The 17,618-nt window shown below is 41.4% G+C and overlaps 1 protein-coding gene across 1 annotated transcript in view; it reads right to left on the bottom strand.

The window, feature by feature from the left end:
• The window catches only part of FBP2 (fructose-bisphosphatase 2), a 40,186-nt gene extending 23,304 nt beyond the window's left edge, over positions 1–16,882 (bottom strand). Inside the window, exons 1-3 of the mRNA XM_082656516.1 lie at positions 16,602–16,882; positions 12,114–12,276; positions 9,814–9,906 (exon numbers count right to left, since the gene is read on the bottom strand). Of these exons, the coding sequence (XP_082512642.1) occupies positions 9,814–9,906; positions 12,114–12,276; positions 16,602–16,771 (426 nt within the window). The 5' untranslated portion in view covers positions 16,772–16,882. The remainder of the gene's footprint in view (positions 1–9,813; positions 9,907–12,113; positions 12,277–16,601) is intronic.
• Between the last annotated feature and the right edge of the window lie 736 nt (positions 16,883–17,618).

Here is a 17,618-nt window from a genome sequence, read left to right on the forward strand (position 1 = left end):
ATATCTTGCCAGGATTTTGAGAGAAATTGAGTCAAACCTATACATATATCAGTTTGGGGAGAATTAACATCCTTTACAATGTTGAGTCTTCCAACCCATGAACATGGTATGTTTCTCCATACAAGACATATTATTTGATTACTTTCATCAGTAATTACTGGTAGAATTACTATTCCTTTTTTTTTGAGTAACTGTAAATTGTATCATATTTTAAAGTTTAGTTACCATATGTTTATTGCTGATATATAGAAATCCAATTGATCTTTGTATGTTGATTTTGTATCCTGTGACCTTGCTGAACTCACTTATTAGTTCTAGGAAGCCGGCTTTGGTTTTGGTGTTTGTAGATTCCTTAGGAGTTCTCTACAATGGACCATCCTATCGACAGTTTTTCATTCCAATCTGTATGGTTTTATTTCTTTTTCTGGTCTCACTGCCCTGGCTAGCTCTTTCAGCATTATGTTGAATAACAGTGGTGAGATTGGACATCTTTCCCTTGTTCTTGATTTTAGAGAAAAAGCATTTTGTCTTTCACTGTTAAATATAATGTTAGCTGTTGTCTTTTTATAGATGTTCTTTATCAAGTTGAGGGAAGTTTCCCCTCTATTTCTTGCTTCCTGAGAGTTTTTGTTTGTTTGTTTTGTTTTGTTTTACAACTGAGTGTTGAATTTTGTCAAATGGTTATTCTTCATTGATGGACATGGTTCTGATTTTTCTTCTTTAAGCTTGTTGATGTGGTGGATTACACTGACTGATTTTTGAATATTGAACCAGCTTTCCATCACTGGAGTAAACCCACTTACTCATGGTATATAATTCTTTTTATGCATTGTTGAATTTTATTTGTTAATATTATGTTGAAGATTTTGCATCTATTCATGAGAGATATTGGTCTGTAGTTTTCCTTTCTGAACTGTCTTCATCTGGTTTTGGTATCTGCGTAATGCTGGCTTTAGAAAATAGACTGGGAAGTATTCCTTTCCCTTCTCTTTTCTAGAAGAGATTGAATCATCTTGAATCATTTGGTATAATTCTCCAGTGAAACCATCTGGGCCTAGAGATCTCTCTTTTGAACTCTATTTTCTTAGTAATTATAGGGCTGTTCAAATTATCTATTTCATACTGAGTGAGTAATAGTAGTGTGCTTTTTAAAGAATTGGTCTACTTCATCTAAGTTATCAAATTTATGTGTGTAGAGTTAGTTATAGTATTACATTATCCTTTTGATGTCTCCAAATGTTTTAAAATATCAGAACGACTCTGAGATGAAAAATCTAGTGCATAAACATGTGTTTCTCTGATTATTTTCCCAAGAGAAATTCCAAATAATAAAAGTATTGGGTAAAATACTTTTGATACATATTGAAAAGTTGCCGTGCAGAATCTGATAAACATAAGATAGTATTGTCTTTTCAACTTGGCCAGTTTGATAGGTGCAAAAAAAGACATCTGCTTTAATTTCCATTTTGTATAATTAATAAAGTAAATTTTTATATATGTACTGACCATTTTTATTTCTTATTTTGTAAGTTGCCTGTTTGATGTCATTGCCTATTTTTCTATCGGGGTACTCATCTTCTTATTTTTAATTTTAATAGCTTTTTATATATGAAAGATATAAATACCTTATATGTTACAAACATTTTCCTCAATTGTCATCTGCCTTTTAATTTTATTTATAGTGTCTTTTTTTGGAAAGTTGATTATTTTTCTTTTAATTGATGTATAAATTACATATAGCAAAGCACACAAATTTTAACTATACAGTTTGATGAATTTTTACATATATATAGTACATACTGATGTAACTACTAAGATCAATTTATAGAATATTTCCAGCCACCTAGCAGTTTCTCTTATACCCTCTTTTGTCACTATCACCTCCCCCAAGGTAACCTCTATTCTGGCCTTTATCATCTGGACATCAAAAGAATAATTACAAAAGACTGTTTTGGACTTCTTATAAATGAAATTACAAAGCATGTGTTCTTTTGTATCTGGCTTATGTTTCACAACATATGTCTTTGTGATTTTTATCTGTGTTGTTGCACATAGCAATAGTTTGTTCTTTTGCATTGCTATGTAGCTTTTTGTCGTGTGACTATATCACAGTTTATTTATCCATTCTTATGTTGATACACTTTTTGATTTTTTTCAGTTTGGGTCTTTTATGAATAATTTGTACACATCTTTTGGCAAACACAGGCACCCATTTATCCTGGGTGCACTCCAGGAGTGGACTTGCTGGGCCATAGTGTATCAGTATATGTTTAATACTAGCAGGTGCTATCAAATTTTTCTGAAGTGTTTGTATCATTTTCTACTCCCACCACCAATATATTAGAATTCCAGTTTCTTCATCTACAGTTGGTATGGTTAGTCTTTTTAATTTTAGCCACTCTGGTTGGGGGTGATGTCTCAGTGCTGTTTCCATGTCCATTTCCCTGATGACTAATGATGTTGAGCATCTCTTATGTGCTTATTAACAAGCTGGGGGAAAAAATCTCTTTTTTGAAGTTCCTGTTCAAGTCTTTTGCCCATTCCTTTGATAAGATCGACAGTATTTTTTATTGATTTGTAGGAGTTCTTTATTTATTCTGTATATGAGTTCTCTGTTGGATGTATGCATTGAAAATTTTTCCATCCATCTGTAGTTGCCTTTTTACTCTCTTAATGTTGTCTTTTTTTTAAATTAATTTTTATTAGAGTATAGTTGATTTACAATGTTGTGTTACTTTCTGCTGTACAGCAAAGTGAATCACTTATACATATACATATATCCACTCTTTTTAGATTCCATTCCCATATCGGTCATTATTGAGTATTGAGTAGAGTTCTCTGTGCTATATAGCAGGTTCTTATTAGTTATCTATTTTATATATAGTAGTGTGTATATGTCAATCCCAATCTCCCAATTTACCCCTCCCTCCCCTTCCCCCTTGGTAACCATAAGTGTGTTTTCTATATCTGTGATCCTATTTCTGTTTTGTAAATAGGTTCATTTGTACCATTATTTTAGATTCCACATATAAGCGATATCATATAGTTATTTTTGTCTGACTTACTTCACTCAGTATGACAATCTCTAGGTCCATCCTTAATGTTGTCTTTTGATGAACAAAAGTTCTTAGTTTCAATGAAGCCCAGTTTCCTAGCCTTTTCCTTCATGGTTAGTACTTTTTATGTCCTATTTAAAAAATCTTTACCTTCCCCAAAGGCATGAAGATATTCTCCTGTGGTTTTTTTTCTAGGAGCTTTATAGCTTTACTTTTTACAGTGAAGTCTCTGGTCTTTAATTAATCTTTGTGTATGGTGTGAAGTAGGAGTCAAGTTCATTTTTTCTCATACCGATATTCACCTGGACCAGCATCACTTATTGAAGGGTTCATCCTGTACAAATTAAACTTCAGTATTGCCTTTTCATAAATCAGGCAATCATTCGTGTGTGGGTTTATCTCTTTTGTGTTCCACTGGATCTCTTTTGTGTTCCACTGGTCTATGTATCCTTATGTCAGTAAAAGAGTAGAATTTTGGTGAGGTTGACTTACCCATAGTAATGGGAGACGGGGTCTCCTGACCCTGTAGGGGTGTTAAAACCCACACCCTTGACTTACTCAGATCAACAAGACCAGCTCCTCACATCAGGACAACTCCCTCAGTCCTCCTCTTAAGCCTCTGGTTTTCACTTTTCTGATTCTGGTCCTCTGCCCCTTACCTTGTGTTTATTGCTTGTTCATTTCAATGAGCTCAGCCACGAATTTAAAGGATGATATATTGTATCCAAAAGTTCTGGATGTCTTGAAGGGAGAGAGTTTGCACTTTGTCTAATCTGTGACTGTTGGAAATGGAAAATGTCAACTTCAAGAAAAAGGAAAATCATAGAACAGGGAGCTGAAAGCAGTATGGGACACCATGAAGGGTGTTTTAGCAATGCTCTTCAGAGATAAGGGGAAGAAAATACTTTTGACAGTTCTCTGACAGTCCTGAAACTTCTATCTTGATGCTTATAGAAAATCAAAGAAATCCTGGTCAGAAACGGGCATCATCCCTGGCTTTGATAAGGTTCTAAGAGGCTGTGACAGCCCCATGAGGTCTCTGAAGCAAGCTGCTCTCTCATTAGATATTGCTTAAGCATCACAAAGCTTTCTCTTCATGTCTCATTCATTTCTCAAACTTGCCCCACTTCTTTAGAAACAGTATCAGAGAAAATCTATGGTTATTTGGACTAGCCTTCAAAGCCTCTGGTTTATTTGAATTTTAAGACAAAATCTCTGTATTCAAAATCACCAAAATTCAAGTGTGAATATCCCATATTACGTATAGTAATATTCCTCTTTTTTTGTTTCAAAGACTTCATTTTTTTGAGAACAGTTTTAGGGTCACAGAAAAATTGTGAGAAAGATACAGAGATTTCCTACATACTCCCTGTCCACACACATGCAGAGCCTCCCCCATTATTCCTCTTTGTTTTTAAATCAGTTGGCTTTAAGAAGCTATTAAGACCATCAACAAAATGAAAAAGAAAAAAATATTTGGAGATAATACATAGAATAAGGGATTAATATCCAAAATATACAAAGAACTCACACAACTCAATGGCATAAAAACAAATGATCTGACTGAATAGACATTTTTCCAAAGAAGGCATACAAAGGGCCAACGGTTATATGAAAAGGTGCTCAACATCACTAATCATCAGGGAAATGCAAATCAAAACCACAATGAGATAGCACCTCACACCTGTCAGAATGACTAATATCAAAAAGATCAGCAATAAAAAGTGTCAGTGAGGATGTGGAGAGAAGGGAATCCTCGGGCACTGCTTGTAGGAATGTAAATTCGTGAAGCCACTATGGAAAACAGTATGGAGGTTCTTCCAAAAATTAAATATAGAGCTATATAAGATCCAGCAATTACACTTCTGGGTATATACCTGAAGGACATGAAATCACTCTTTCACAGATATATATACATAAAATTCAGCAATAAAGAACAAGGAAATCCTGCCATTCATAACAATATGGATAGACTTTGAGGGCATTATGCTAAGTGAAATAAGTCAGAGAAGGACAAATACTGTATGATCTCACTTACATGTGGACTCTAAAAAAAAAAAAAGCTCATAGATACAGAGAACAGATTGGTAGTTTCCAGAAGCAAGGGGTGGGGTAGGTGAAATAAGTGAAGGTGGTCAAAAGTACAGACTTCCAATTATAAGATGAGTAAGTCCTGGGGATGTAATGTACAGCATCGAGACTAGAGTTAATAATACCATGTTGTCACACTTTCTTCTCAACTGCTCATGGGACATAATCCAGGATAGATCATATCTTGGATCACAAATCAAGCCTTGGTAAATTTAAGAAAATTGAAATCGTATCAACTATATTTTCTGACCACAATGCTATGAGACTAGGTATCAATTACAGGAAAAAATCTGTACAAAAATACAAATACATGGAGGCTACACAATACACTACTTAATAACCAAGAGATCACTGAGGAAATCAAAAAATACCAAGAAACAAATGACAATGAAAACAAGACAACCCAAAACCTATGGGATGCAGCAAAAGCAGTTTTAAGAGGGAAGTTTATAGCCATAAAATCCTACCTCAAGAAACAAGAAACACCTCAAATAAACAACCTAAACTTACACCTAAAGCAATTAGAGAAAGAAGAACAAAAAATCCCCAAAGTTAGCAAAAGGAAAGAAATCATAAAGATAAGATCAGAAATAAATGAAACAGAAATGAAGGAAACAATAGCTAAGAGCAATAAAACTAAAAGCAGGTTCTTTGAGAAGATAAACAAAACTGATAAACCATTAGCCAGACTCATCAAGAAAAAAAAGGGAGAAGACTCAAATAATAGAATTAGAAATGAAAAAGGAGAAGCAACAACTGACACTGCAGAAATACAAAGGATCATGAGAGATTACTACAAGTAACTATATGCCAATAAAATGGACAACCTGGAAGAAGTAGGCACAGTCTTAGAAGAGCACAACATTCCAAGACTGAACCAAGAAGAAATAGGAAATGTAAACAGACCAATCACAAGCTCTGAAATTGGAACTGTGATTAAAAATCTTCCAACAAACAAAAGCCCAGGACCAGATGGCTTCCAGGCAAATTCTATCAAACATTTAGAGAAGAGCTAACACCTATGCTTCTCAAACTCTTCCAAAATATAGCAGAGAGAGGAACACTACCAACCTCATTAGACAAGGCCACCATCACCCTGATACCAAAACAAGACAAAGATGCCACAAAGAAAGAAAACTACAGGCCAATATCACTGATGAACATAGATGCAAAAATCCTCAACAAAATACTAGCAAACAGAATCCAACAGCACATTAAAAGGATCATACACCATGATCAAGTGGGATTTATCCCAGGAATGCAAGGATTCTTCAATATATACAAACCAATCAATGTGATACACCATATTAACAAATTGAAGGAAAAAAACCATATGATCATCTCAATAGATGCAGAAAAAGCTTTCAACAAAATTCAACACCCATTTATGATAAAAATCCTCCAGAAAGTAGGCAGAGAGGGAAACTACCTCAACGTAATAAAGTCTGTATATGACAAACCCATGGCCAACATCATTCTTAACAGTGAAAAACTGAAACCATTTCCACTAAGATCAGGAACAAGACAAGGTTGCCCACTCTCACCACTATTGTTCAACATAGTTTTGGAAGTTTTAGCCACAGCAATCAGAGAAGAAAAAGAAATCAAAGAAATCCAAATCGGAAAAGAAGAAGTAAAGCTGTCACTGTTTGCCGATGACAAGGTACTATACATAGAGAATCCTAAAGACGTTACCAGAAAACTACTAGAGCTACTCAATGAATTTGGTAAAGTAGCAGGATAAAAAATTAATGCACAGAAATCTGTTGCACTCCTATACACCAATGATGAAAAACCTGAAAGAGAAATTAAGGAAACACTCCCATTTACCACTGCAACAAAAAGAATAAAATACCTTGTAATAAGCCTACCTAAGGAGACAAAAGACCTGTATGAAGAAAACTATAAGACACTGATGAAAGAAATTAAAGATGATACAAACAGATGGAGAGATGTACCATGTTCTTGGATTGGAAGAACTAACATTGTGAAAATGACTCTACTACCCAAAGCAATCTACACATTCAATGCAATCCTTATCAAACTACCAATGGAATTTTTCACAGAACTAGAACAAAATATTTCACAATTTGTATGGAGATACAAAAGACCCCGAATACCCAAAGCAATCTTGAGAAAGAAAAACGGAGCTGGAGGAATCAGGCTCCCAGACTTCAGACTATACTACAAAGCTACAGTAATCAAGACAGTATGGTACTGGCACAAAAACAGAAATATAGTTCAATGGAACAGGATAGAAAGCCCAGAGATAAACCCATGCACATATGGTCATCTTATCTTTGATAAAGGTGGCAAGAATATACAATGGACAAAAGACAGCCTCTTCAATAAGTGGTGCTGGGAAAACTGGATAGCTACATGTAAAAGAATGAAATTAGAACACTCCCTAACACCATGCACAAAAATAAACTCAAAATGGATTAAAGACCTAAATGTAAGGCCAGACACTATAAAACTCTTAGAGGAAAACATAGGCAGAACACTGTATGACATAAATCACAGCAAGATCCTTTTTGTCCCACCTCCTAGAGAAATGGAAATAAAAACAAAAATAAACAAATGGGACCTAATGAATCTTAAAAGCTTTTACACACCGAAGGAAAACATAAACAAGATGAAAAGACAACCCTCAGAATGGGAGAAAATATTTGTAAATGAAGCAACTGACAAAGGACTAATCTCCAAAATTTACAAGCAGCTCATGCAGCTCAATATCAAAAAAGCAAACAACCCCATCCAAAAATGGGCAGAAGATCTAAATAGACATTTCTCCAAAGAAGATATACAGACAACCAACAAACACATGAAAGAATGCTCAACATCACTAATCATTAGGGAAATGCAAATCAAAACTACAATGACATATCACCTCACACCAGTCAGAATGGTCATCATCAAAAAATCTACAAACAGGGCTTCCCTGGTGGCACAGTGGTTGAAAGTCCACCTGCCGGTGCAGGGGACACGGGTTCGTGCCCCGGTCTGGGAGGATCCCACATGCTGCGGAGCAGCTGGGCCGTGAGCCATGGCCGCTGAGCCTGCGCGTCCGGAGCCTGTGCTCCGCAACGGGAGAGGCCACAACAGTGAGAGGCCCACATACAGAAAAAAAAAAAAAAAAAAAAACTACAAACAATAAGTGCTGGAGAGGGTGTGGAGAAAAGGGAACCCTCTTGCACTGTTGGTGGCAATGTAAATTGATACAGCCACTATGGAGAACAGTATGGAGGTTCCTTAAAAAACTAGAAATAGAACTACCATACAACCCAGAAATCCCACTACTGGGCATATACCTTGAGAAAACGATAATTCAAAAAGAGTCATGTACCACAATGTCCACTGCAGCTCTATTTACAATAGCCAGGACATGGAAGCAACCTAAGTGTCCATCGACAGATGAATGGATAAAGAAGATGTGGCACATATATACAATGGAATATTACTCAGCCATAAAAAGAAACAAAACTGAGTTATTTGTAGTGAGGTGGATGGACCTAGAGTCTGTCATACAGGCTGAAGTAAGTCAGAAATAGAAAAACAATACTGTATGCTAATACATATATATGGAATCTAAAAAAAAAAAGAAAATTGTTCTGAAGAACCTAGGGACAGGATAGGAATAAAGATGCAGATGTATAGAATGGACTTGAGGACGTGGGAATGGGAAGGGTAAGCTGGGATGAAGTGAGAGAGTGGCATGGACTTATATACACTACCAAATGTAAAATAGATAGCTAGTGGGAAGCAGCCACATAGCACAGGGAGATCAGCTCAGTGCTTTGTGTCCACCTAGAGGGGTGGGATAGGGATGGTAGATGGGAGATGCAAGAGGGAGGAGATATGGGGATATATGTATATGTATAGCTGATTCACTTTGTTATAAAGCAGAAACCAACATACCATTTTAAAGCAATTATACTCCAATAAAGGTGTTTAAAAAAAAATACTGTATTGTCTATTTGAAAGTGGCTGTGAGAGTAGATCTTAAAAGTCCTCATCACACACACACACACACACACACACACACACACTCTCACACACACACACACACAAATTGTAACTATGTGCGGGGATGGATGTTGACCGTTTCAGTGAATTTTGCCAACAGCCTAAGCGAGCCTGGAAGCGAATTCTTCTCAATAGGATGCCAGGCTGGCTGACACCAAGATTTTGGCCTTACAAGCCAGAGAACCTAGCCGTGCCTGCCAAACTTCTGACCCAAGAACTGGGTGATAATTAATGGAGGTTGTTTTAAGCCTCTAAATGTGTGGTGAATTGTTACAGCAGCAACAGAAAGCAAACGCAGTAAGATTTAAGATACACAAGGAAGGAACAGAGGCGCCTTCAGATGCCACCAGGAACCTAATTCCACGTCTGGCATCTGTGTTGCCTCCAGATTTTCAGAACAAGGCCCCATCTATCAGCTCACCCTCCCTTCCTAGGAACGCCGAGAACAGGACTGAAGGAAATGAGCGATTCGGGTATTCAAGGAGGAGCCCGAGGCAGAGCGAGGTTCATGGCTTGCCTGCCACGGTGTGTCTGGTTAGTGGGAGGACCGAGGTTAGAACTCCAGACTCGTGGCTCCCAGCCCAGGAACGTTTGGAACCACCAGAGGAAGGAGGTGTTACAGAGCATACTGTTTACTCACCTTTCTGTAGATGGCAAATATGGTTCCAATGGAGGCCAGGCAGTCGATGTTCGAAGATCCGTCCAGTGGGTCAAAGCAGACCACGTATTTCCCCTACATGCGCAGAGGGCAGAACACCTGGTCAGGTCACCTTCCGAGCAACACACTCTGTGTACGTGGCTGTGTGTGTCAGACAACGCTACACCAAAAGCGATTCAGAGCAAAGGGATATCCTTGTCAAAAAATGCAATTACTTAAGGAGTGCAGAGTGTATCAGCACATATTAACTGTGCAGCTCAGAGCCCGCCTGCCCATAAACAGATTAGTTGACACCCACAGTGGGTGACGGAGGTCCCACCCACCTCCAAATAGCTCTCCTCCCACCTGCCCTGGCTCCGCCCTCCCCTCCTACCTGGGACCAGTGGGGACTCAGAGCTGCTGAGGGTGTGAGAGGAAACCAGGTCTGAAATGGGCACCTTGCAGGGAAGAGGTGGAGAAGCTGAAGACGACCTTGGATAAGCTCTACCCACGTCCACAGTAAGGTCGGCTACTGATTTACTGATACTTCTGAGCCTCTCCCCAGACAGGCTTTTTTCATTTTAGCACATTTTTACTGAAAGAAAATCTCAGAACAATGTCCCAGGGCCTCTGGGTGTGTCTTATTAAAATAGCTGTTATGTATGACTACATCAGGAGAATAAAAATACTCCTCTGGGTTTTGCTGCATCCACCCTACCTTGCTGATGTGACGACCAGAGACAGAGTAGGCGGGGTCTTGAGACACCATGTCCCTCATGCCCACTCACGCTGCTGTCGCCGGCAGCTCGGGGGAAAGAAAACACCAGATACTTTTTACAGGCCTCCTATGTGCAAGATTCTGTGAGAGCCTTAGTGTTGGGGACTGGGGTGTCCTGGCTAATTAAACACTGGTGATCGAGCCTCAAGTAAGATGGGAGTCATTTTTCCCACCACTAATCTCCTTTCCCCTGACTTTCCAATGAGTAATGCCCTAGCTTAATGTGAGATTTCTTCCTTTCTTTCTTTCCCTTTTTTCCTTTCTTTCTTTCTTCCTTTCTTTCTTTCTTTCTTTCTTTCTTTCTTTCTTTCTTTCTTTCTTTCTTTCTTTCTTTTTTTCTTTCTTTCTTTCTTATTTCTTCCTTTTCTCCTTTCTTTTTTCCTTGTTCAACAGGAGGTGAAGCGGGGAGGGCAGTGGAATTCATAAACCTGGAAATTCCCCATTCTCCCTGTAGATAAGCCAATTCAGCCCCTTCATTTCACACATGCATGCATTCAACAGATATTTGTTGAACATCAGACATATGCTGGAGAAGGTTCACAAGCTGACGTGGGAACAAGCAAGGAGTATTCAAGAACTAGCGTGAAGACCTGTGTAGCTCAGGCCAACGGGGAAAGAAAACGTGAGATTTGATCAGAGAGATAATCAAGGGTCATATCGGTGGAAGTTGAAAGTTGAAAATAATAGGTGTGACTTAGCCTAATTATGTGAGACAACAAGTATAACGTGTTTTGGCACAGTCCCCACCATACAGCAAGTGTTCGATAAATTTGGCTTTACTTTACTTTTTCCATCCTTTCAGCTAATCACAAGGAAATGGCACCTTGTCCCCAGGACCCACTGTACAAAACAAGGGCCAACAGTCTTAGCGTTTATTTGGCGTTACCGTACGGCAGCTGAATACCGGTTGAATTTTTTGGCCACCAGCTTTTTTTTTTTTTTTTAATAAACTGTGAAAACATAGTGAATATAGACCCTCCCCAATCATGCCCTGCACTAACCAAGTTTACCATTGCATTAAGGCCAGAGCAACGATCTTTATGAATTCTTTTATGTTTTAGTCTAACAGTTTGTCAGGCATGAAGGAATCTCTGCTGAAACCAAACCCCCTTGGGGAAGGGGCTGGGAGTATAGTGGGGATGAGAAGATTAAGAGACGGTATAGTACCACAAGAACTCTACTTTTTACTGGACTGGATTTTCAAGCGCTCCAAAATGTTGGGACTTGTTACCAGTACAGTAAGTGAAAACCCATGATGAACCCCATCCACTGAAAAGTTACAGTAAAGCACTCTGATTTATTTCCTGAATGAATCACTGCCTTATTACGGAGTCTGTTTGACTAGACAGCATAAGGATTCCAACTAAAGAAGCATGTAATCCCTTGTTTTTTTCCACAAAACAAAAAATTAAGCAATAGAGGAAAATACCAGAAATAAAAAAAAGCAAGGCAACCAGAGTCCTCCCAACTCAGTTGCGCCCTCTACTGGTGAGTAAGGGAACTTCAGCAAGGCTGCCACACTCACCCTCTTCTCCTGGGCGGTGATAAGTGCGTCTTTATTCTCTTCCGAGACCAGGACGCAGGTGCTGTAGGAGGACTGGAGCATGTTGATCACCAGGGAATTGGATAACACGTCCAGTTTCTTCACCTCATCGCCTGTCACGTTCACGCTTCCCGCGATTCCGTACCTAAGAAGACAAAAGGTTGGAGGAAATCAGGAAGGGAGCCTGGACTCCAGCAAAGATGCCCAGACGCCAAGATACCGCCGCTGTATCCCTCTTTGCCCTTCATGGCTCCAGAGTCTCCAACTTATAAATACGACCAAGTGCGTCCTGTCTCACAGCGCTGGTTCTTACTCTTGCTTCCTTTACACCTCAGGGATATTGTCCTAAGTCCCTCGTCGTCCCAGTAAACACGAACCAGAATTCAATCTTACTAACGAGCAACCCTGCCCCCGGCCCTGGGAGAGAGAATTCATAAAGTCAGACACATCGCCATAATTAATAACTCTAAAAAGTAAAGGACCGTGGCTTTCCAGCCCCGGAATTTCTAGTATTTGTTGATTATCCTCAAATAGTGGCCTGCTGGGCTGAATTAAAATTTGCTCTGCTGTAGCTTGGCATTACTTGAATAAGAAGGAAAGTGGGGGACAGACTTAACTCGTTTAATTTGATTCTTTACCACCATTCCAAGCAATGTAAGAATGAACACTACTGTAAGAATTCTATCTGAAGGCTTTGTGTTTTAGAGGATTGCTATGCAAAGGTCTCCAGGGAATTCCTTGGGGGTCCCGTGGTTAGGACTCAGTCCTTTCACTTCCCCAGGCCCAGGTTTGATCCCTGGTTCGGGAACTAAGATCCCGAAGCTGCGTGGCTCGGCCAAAAAAAAAATAGTCTCCAGCTCCCACCCTCGTGGGTGGGATCCTTCTAAAATCAGTCAGATCACCCCTGTCTCTCCCAGAGTTCCCAGGTCCTCCACAGTGGGTTTCAGGCCGCACCAAGGAAGGCCTGGTCCCACACTGGCCTTGCCTCTTGGCCCTCTCACCCTCAGTCTCAGCCTCTGGAACCCAACGGGCACACACCTGCCTCACACAGACCCCTGGGTTCCCTGTCCCCCACCCCTCGTGCTCTTCTCTCCGTAAGCCACATGGCTACCACCCCCCTCAAGCCCTTCTCATGCCAACAGCCACCAAGGTCCTGAGGCCACCAGCACCCAGCAAGCTGCTTCTCTCCTCTCCCCCTTCACTCATGGTATCCCCCCCATGGGAGTGCTTTCTGCCCACAGACAACTTTCTTCTACTTGCCCTCCTAACCTCTTCCAGAAGCTTCCCTGGTGCCACACACACCAGATACAGCCTTGTCAGCCCTTCCAGAGCAGCTCACAATCTGTTTGTGGGAATGCCCTTCCTGCTGGATTATCTGCTCACCGAAGGCAAGAGCTGTGACTCACTGTACTTGTTTCCACAGTGCTCAGATGCTCAATATACGTTCACTGAATTAGAAGAATGGATGGCAGGAAAGTAATTCCCCCCCTCTCCTTTTTGTTAACGCCATTTATTTGTTGAAGCAATCCTCAGGTGGCTCTAACAGGTAGCCAGGGTTGAGACCCACTGATTCACCCTAAGCCGGGGCGGGGGACAGCTCATTTCCCGCCCTTTTCCCTGATTGACAGCCTCTCCCCTCCCCCACCGATTCCCCCATAGCTTGATATCTGATGTGATGAGATCTGCCTTGGAAAACAATACTGGTGGCCTCACCTCAAAGACTGTACCTTCTGGTTCAAAATAAAAGCAAACAAATACACAACAGCAACCACAAAACTGGGTTATGTTGCATCAGAATTTAAAGGGTCCACAAACCCAATCCTGTTGTTTAACTGGAATCTTGATACGACTTCTACCGGAGAATGAAGAGCTGGGGTGCCCGAGGCCTGTGGGTGTTGGAGAAACAGGCTCTCCGTCCTATGCTTTGCAAACACTTCCTCCATCTCCACACAAACCCCGCCCTTATCCCGCCCCTCAACCCACCCTCTGCACCCTCCCTGCAGGTGCGGGGCATTCTTCTCTGCCTACCCCCTCCCACCATCCACACCCCTCCTTTCAGAAAGAATGGAAGATCGTCACAATGAGATCTAGTCGCCTGACAACTGCTCCAAGTTAGATCATGGGCAGAAAAGTGCTTTTTAACCCGTAAGACTATTTCTTAGATCTTAACTAACATTTAAGCTTTACTGATAATTTTTTAATGGATTGTTCTACTGTTTTGACATTAGAAAGCCGTGGAGAGGATTCCAGGGTGGTATTCTAGCATCCCCTTCTTCCTACAGCAAGGAGCAGAGAAAACAGAAGAAAAATATGAGACTTTCTGATCCACTTTGCATTTATCGAGCAGGTGCCTAGAAATGTCTTCCCAAAAAGAGGAAGCAAAGGAATGAGGGGCTTGAGACCCCCTAAGTGGGAAAGTGGCAGGAATATGTTAAAGTCCCGTTTTCATGAGCAGAATTGCTCTGGGATAGGATGCAAACTTTTAGCTCTTTGAGAAGAAATTCCAGGGTCCTCTTAAAATTATCTCAGCATCTTATTAGAAAGAAGGAATTTCCAGCCAATGGACTTCTCCCACTGACACCTTGGGTATCTATTACAGAGGTACCCAGGGAAGGATGCCGCCTGAATTGGCAAAATACGTGGTCTCTGCCCTATGGAGGACACCTGCCTCAGCCTCCGAGAAAATGCGAAATCCTGACGGCTTGTTTCCACGGGCTGCGTCTGCCACCTAGTGGTGGCTCAGCGACATCGCCCTATTAGCCGGCAAATTTCCCCAGGTTCGGACTTGGAACCACAGTAACAAAGAGCATTTATTACGGGGCTGGCACTGTCGAAATCATCATCACATGCACCTACGAAGCTTTACAACTAGCCCTACGAGTTAGGTGCTATTAGTATCCAATCCGTTTTACAATTTTACAGGCCCTAGCGAGAGTAGATCATTGACCATGATCACATGGCACAAAAAACCAAGTCAGAGGAGCACCTGAATTATCCAATCGCTGAGTCCACGTCCTCTGGACACTCCATGGCCACAAAGTCAGAGTTCTGCAGCGATTAGCACAACCCCACCACAGCAGCCCCTGCCCAGCCCATATGATGCACTGGGGAGCCCATTAACATGGGTAACACTGAGAGGTCAGCAGGCAATTCAGGAAACTGCTCTATGCGTAGCGCAGCTCACCACCAGATAGGAGCAGAACAGAGGCAAGTAGCTGTGTCTCACGTTCATGAAGGTCTTTAAAGGCAGAGCTGGCCGTTATTGCCAAATGAGGTACTCGTACAGTTACAGCAATACAGAGAGGGGGAAAACCAGTCACAATCACCTTTAACTTGGAGCTCATTACTGAGTCACCAAGCATTATATAAATAAACTCTGTAATTATCTTTTTTTTTTTTTTTTCCTGCGGTACGCGGGCCTCTCACTGTTGTGGCTTCTCCCGTTGCGGAGCACAGACTCCAGATGCGCAGGCTCAGCGGCCATGGCTCACGGGCCCAGCCGCTCCGCGGCATGTGGGATCCTCCCGGACCGGGGCACGAACCTGTGTCCCCTGCATCGGCAGGCGGACTCTCAACCACTGCGCCACCAGGGAAGCCGCAATTATCACATTTTTTTGTGTTAAAAGTACTAAGTTGTTAGAATAAATATTTCAAATTATTGGACTTTGTTATTTCTTCATTTTGGAATAATAATAATAACAACAATGGGTGTGTTCATCTTCTGAGAGGATCTCCACTGCAATCGCTACCAGGAAAAAGGAAGCCCAAAGAAAGACTGCTTCTTTTCACCACAGACTTAAACTGGACCCTTGGCTGTGAGGATTGGCAGCTGTAGCATGAACTTGGGTAAAGCACCAAGAGGGCGAAGTGGAAGAACGCTCTGCATTCCCTCCTCCCGGGCCCAGCACCTCCCAGCTTCCTGCACACCAAGTGGAGAGAAGATTGAGTCACAGAGAAGAAATAAAATATTGTTTTAAAAGCAAAAGAGTCTTTTCGATGGTGAGAAAGGAGACGGACGACGGGCCCTGGGATTCAGTAAATGATTTCTACCTCCTAATGACTATGATGGGCAAAGGTCATGGTAATAAAACGCTCATATCTGCAAAGGGCGTCAAGCGTCCTCTCAAGTCTCCTGGCGGTTGCTTTGCGCCAGTGAGAATGCAAGCACAAGTCACGATAACTCAGGATATGTTTCAATGGAACAAGCCCCTGAGCTTATCATTATAATACATGGTAACTGGGAAAATTATATATTTTTTCTCCGTAGCATGTCTCCAAGTATTTTGTTTCTTTCTTGAAACAAGTCGAAGGCCCCTTTATCGAAGGACACCTGGCAGAAACTTTAAAGGCAACTTCCCTCCAGGGCTCACGGGCTAATACTTCTGAGTCTGTTTCGGCCCAAGCACCTACAGCTCTGCCCACCCGCACCGGGGCCCCCCATCACTGCGTGTCGCAGCAGGGCAGACTCACAGGTGGGCCAGGCCAGCCTTGCGCACGGCCGAGGAGATGGCTTTGATGGCCGTCAGCATGGAGTTCAGCAGCTGTGTGAGCTCCCCGGTGCCTTTGGCCTGACGCCCCTTTTCCATAACGTAACGGGTCAGGGTGAGCATGTCCGTTTCGAAGGGGCTTCTGTCCCCCATTGCGGCGGGTAGTTTTTCAAATCCTTTTCTCCCTGCAGAAGAAAGCCTTATCTCTAAGGGCCGGTCAGTGGCTCTGCGGTATCAGAGCTGATTAGAAATCTGTACTGGCCATGCCAGGACCTTTAAGGGAAAGTGCCCCAGGCCACGTGGTTGAGATAACTGGGCGAGTCCTCAAGGAAACCTCTCAGGACTGGCTGATCTGAACGCTGCCAAGCTGTAAATAGAACCGGGCAGCTGGGAAACACAGACCTACTTCTTCTTGACGAAACTTTTTCTTTAAAGATCCTAAGAAGCAACTGTTTAGTAAAGGTAAGAGATGAGAATTCCAGCCACTAAAAAAAAAAAAAAAAGATCCATAAAACCCTCTTATTCAAAGACTCAAAAGGTTTCTTCTCATGTATCTACTGCAGGGCCCCATTCCCTCATATTGCAGGAGGCAGACTGGCAGATATCTTATCTGGGGTACAGGTCACGTAACAAAATGATGGCAATCTTGGGACTTCTTAGCCAGGGTTCTTTCATATGTTTGAAAAGGATGCTTTTAAATTCCAAAAAGCATGTATGATCGGATGGATATTTATAATAGGTATTCAAATCTGGAAGAAAAAACTATTCCTAGTGCCTAGCACTAGGGTTATGTGATCAATTCTTTATTTTTTCAATTTCTCTAGATTTGCATTTTTATAGCAAAAATGATGCTTGCTGATTGGAAAGGAAACACTACAGAACCAGCCCATCCTCCAACCCACTGCCAGAAATAACTGCATTAGAGGTGGTGGGGATCTGTATTTGTAAACAGGGGAGGAGATCTGCATAGGGTGGTCCAAGCACTTTCTCTGGGGGCAGA

The sequence above is a fragment of the Grampus griseus genome, assembly GCF_964374135.1.
Source record: "Grampus griseus genome assembly, chromosome: 6".
In the NCBI taxonomy this organism is placed as follows: domain Eukaryota; kingdom Metazoa; phylum Chordata; class Mammalia; order Artiodactyla; family Delphinidae; genus Grampus; species Grampus griseus.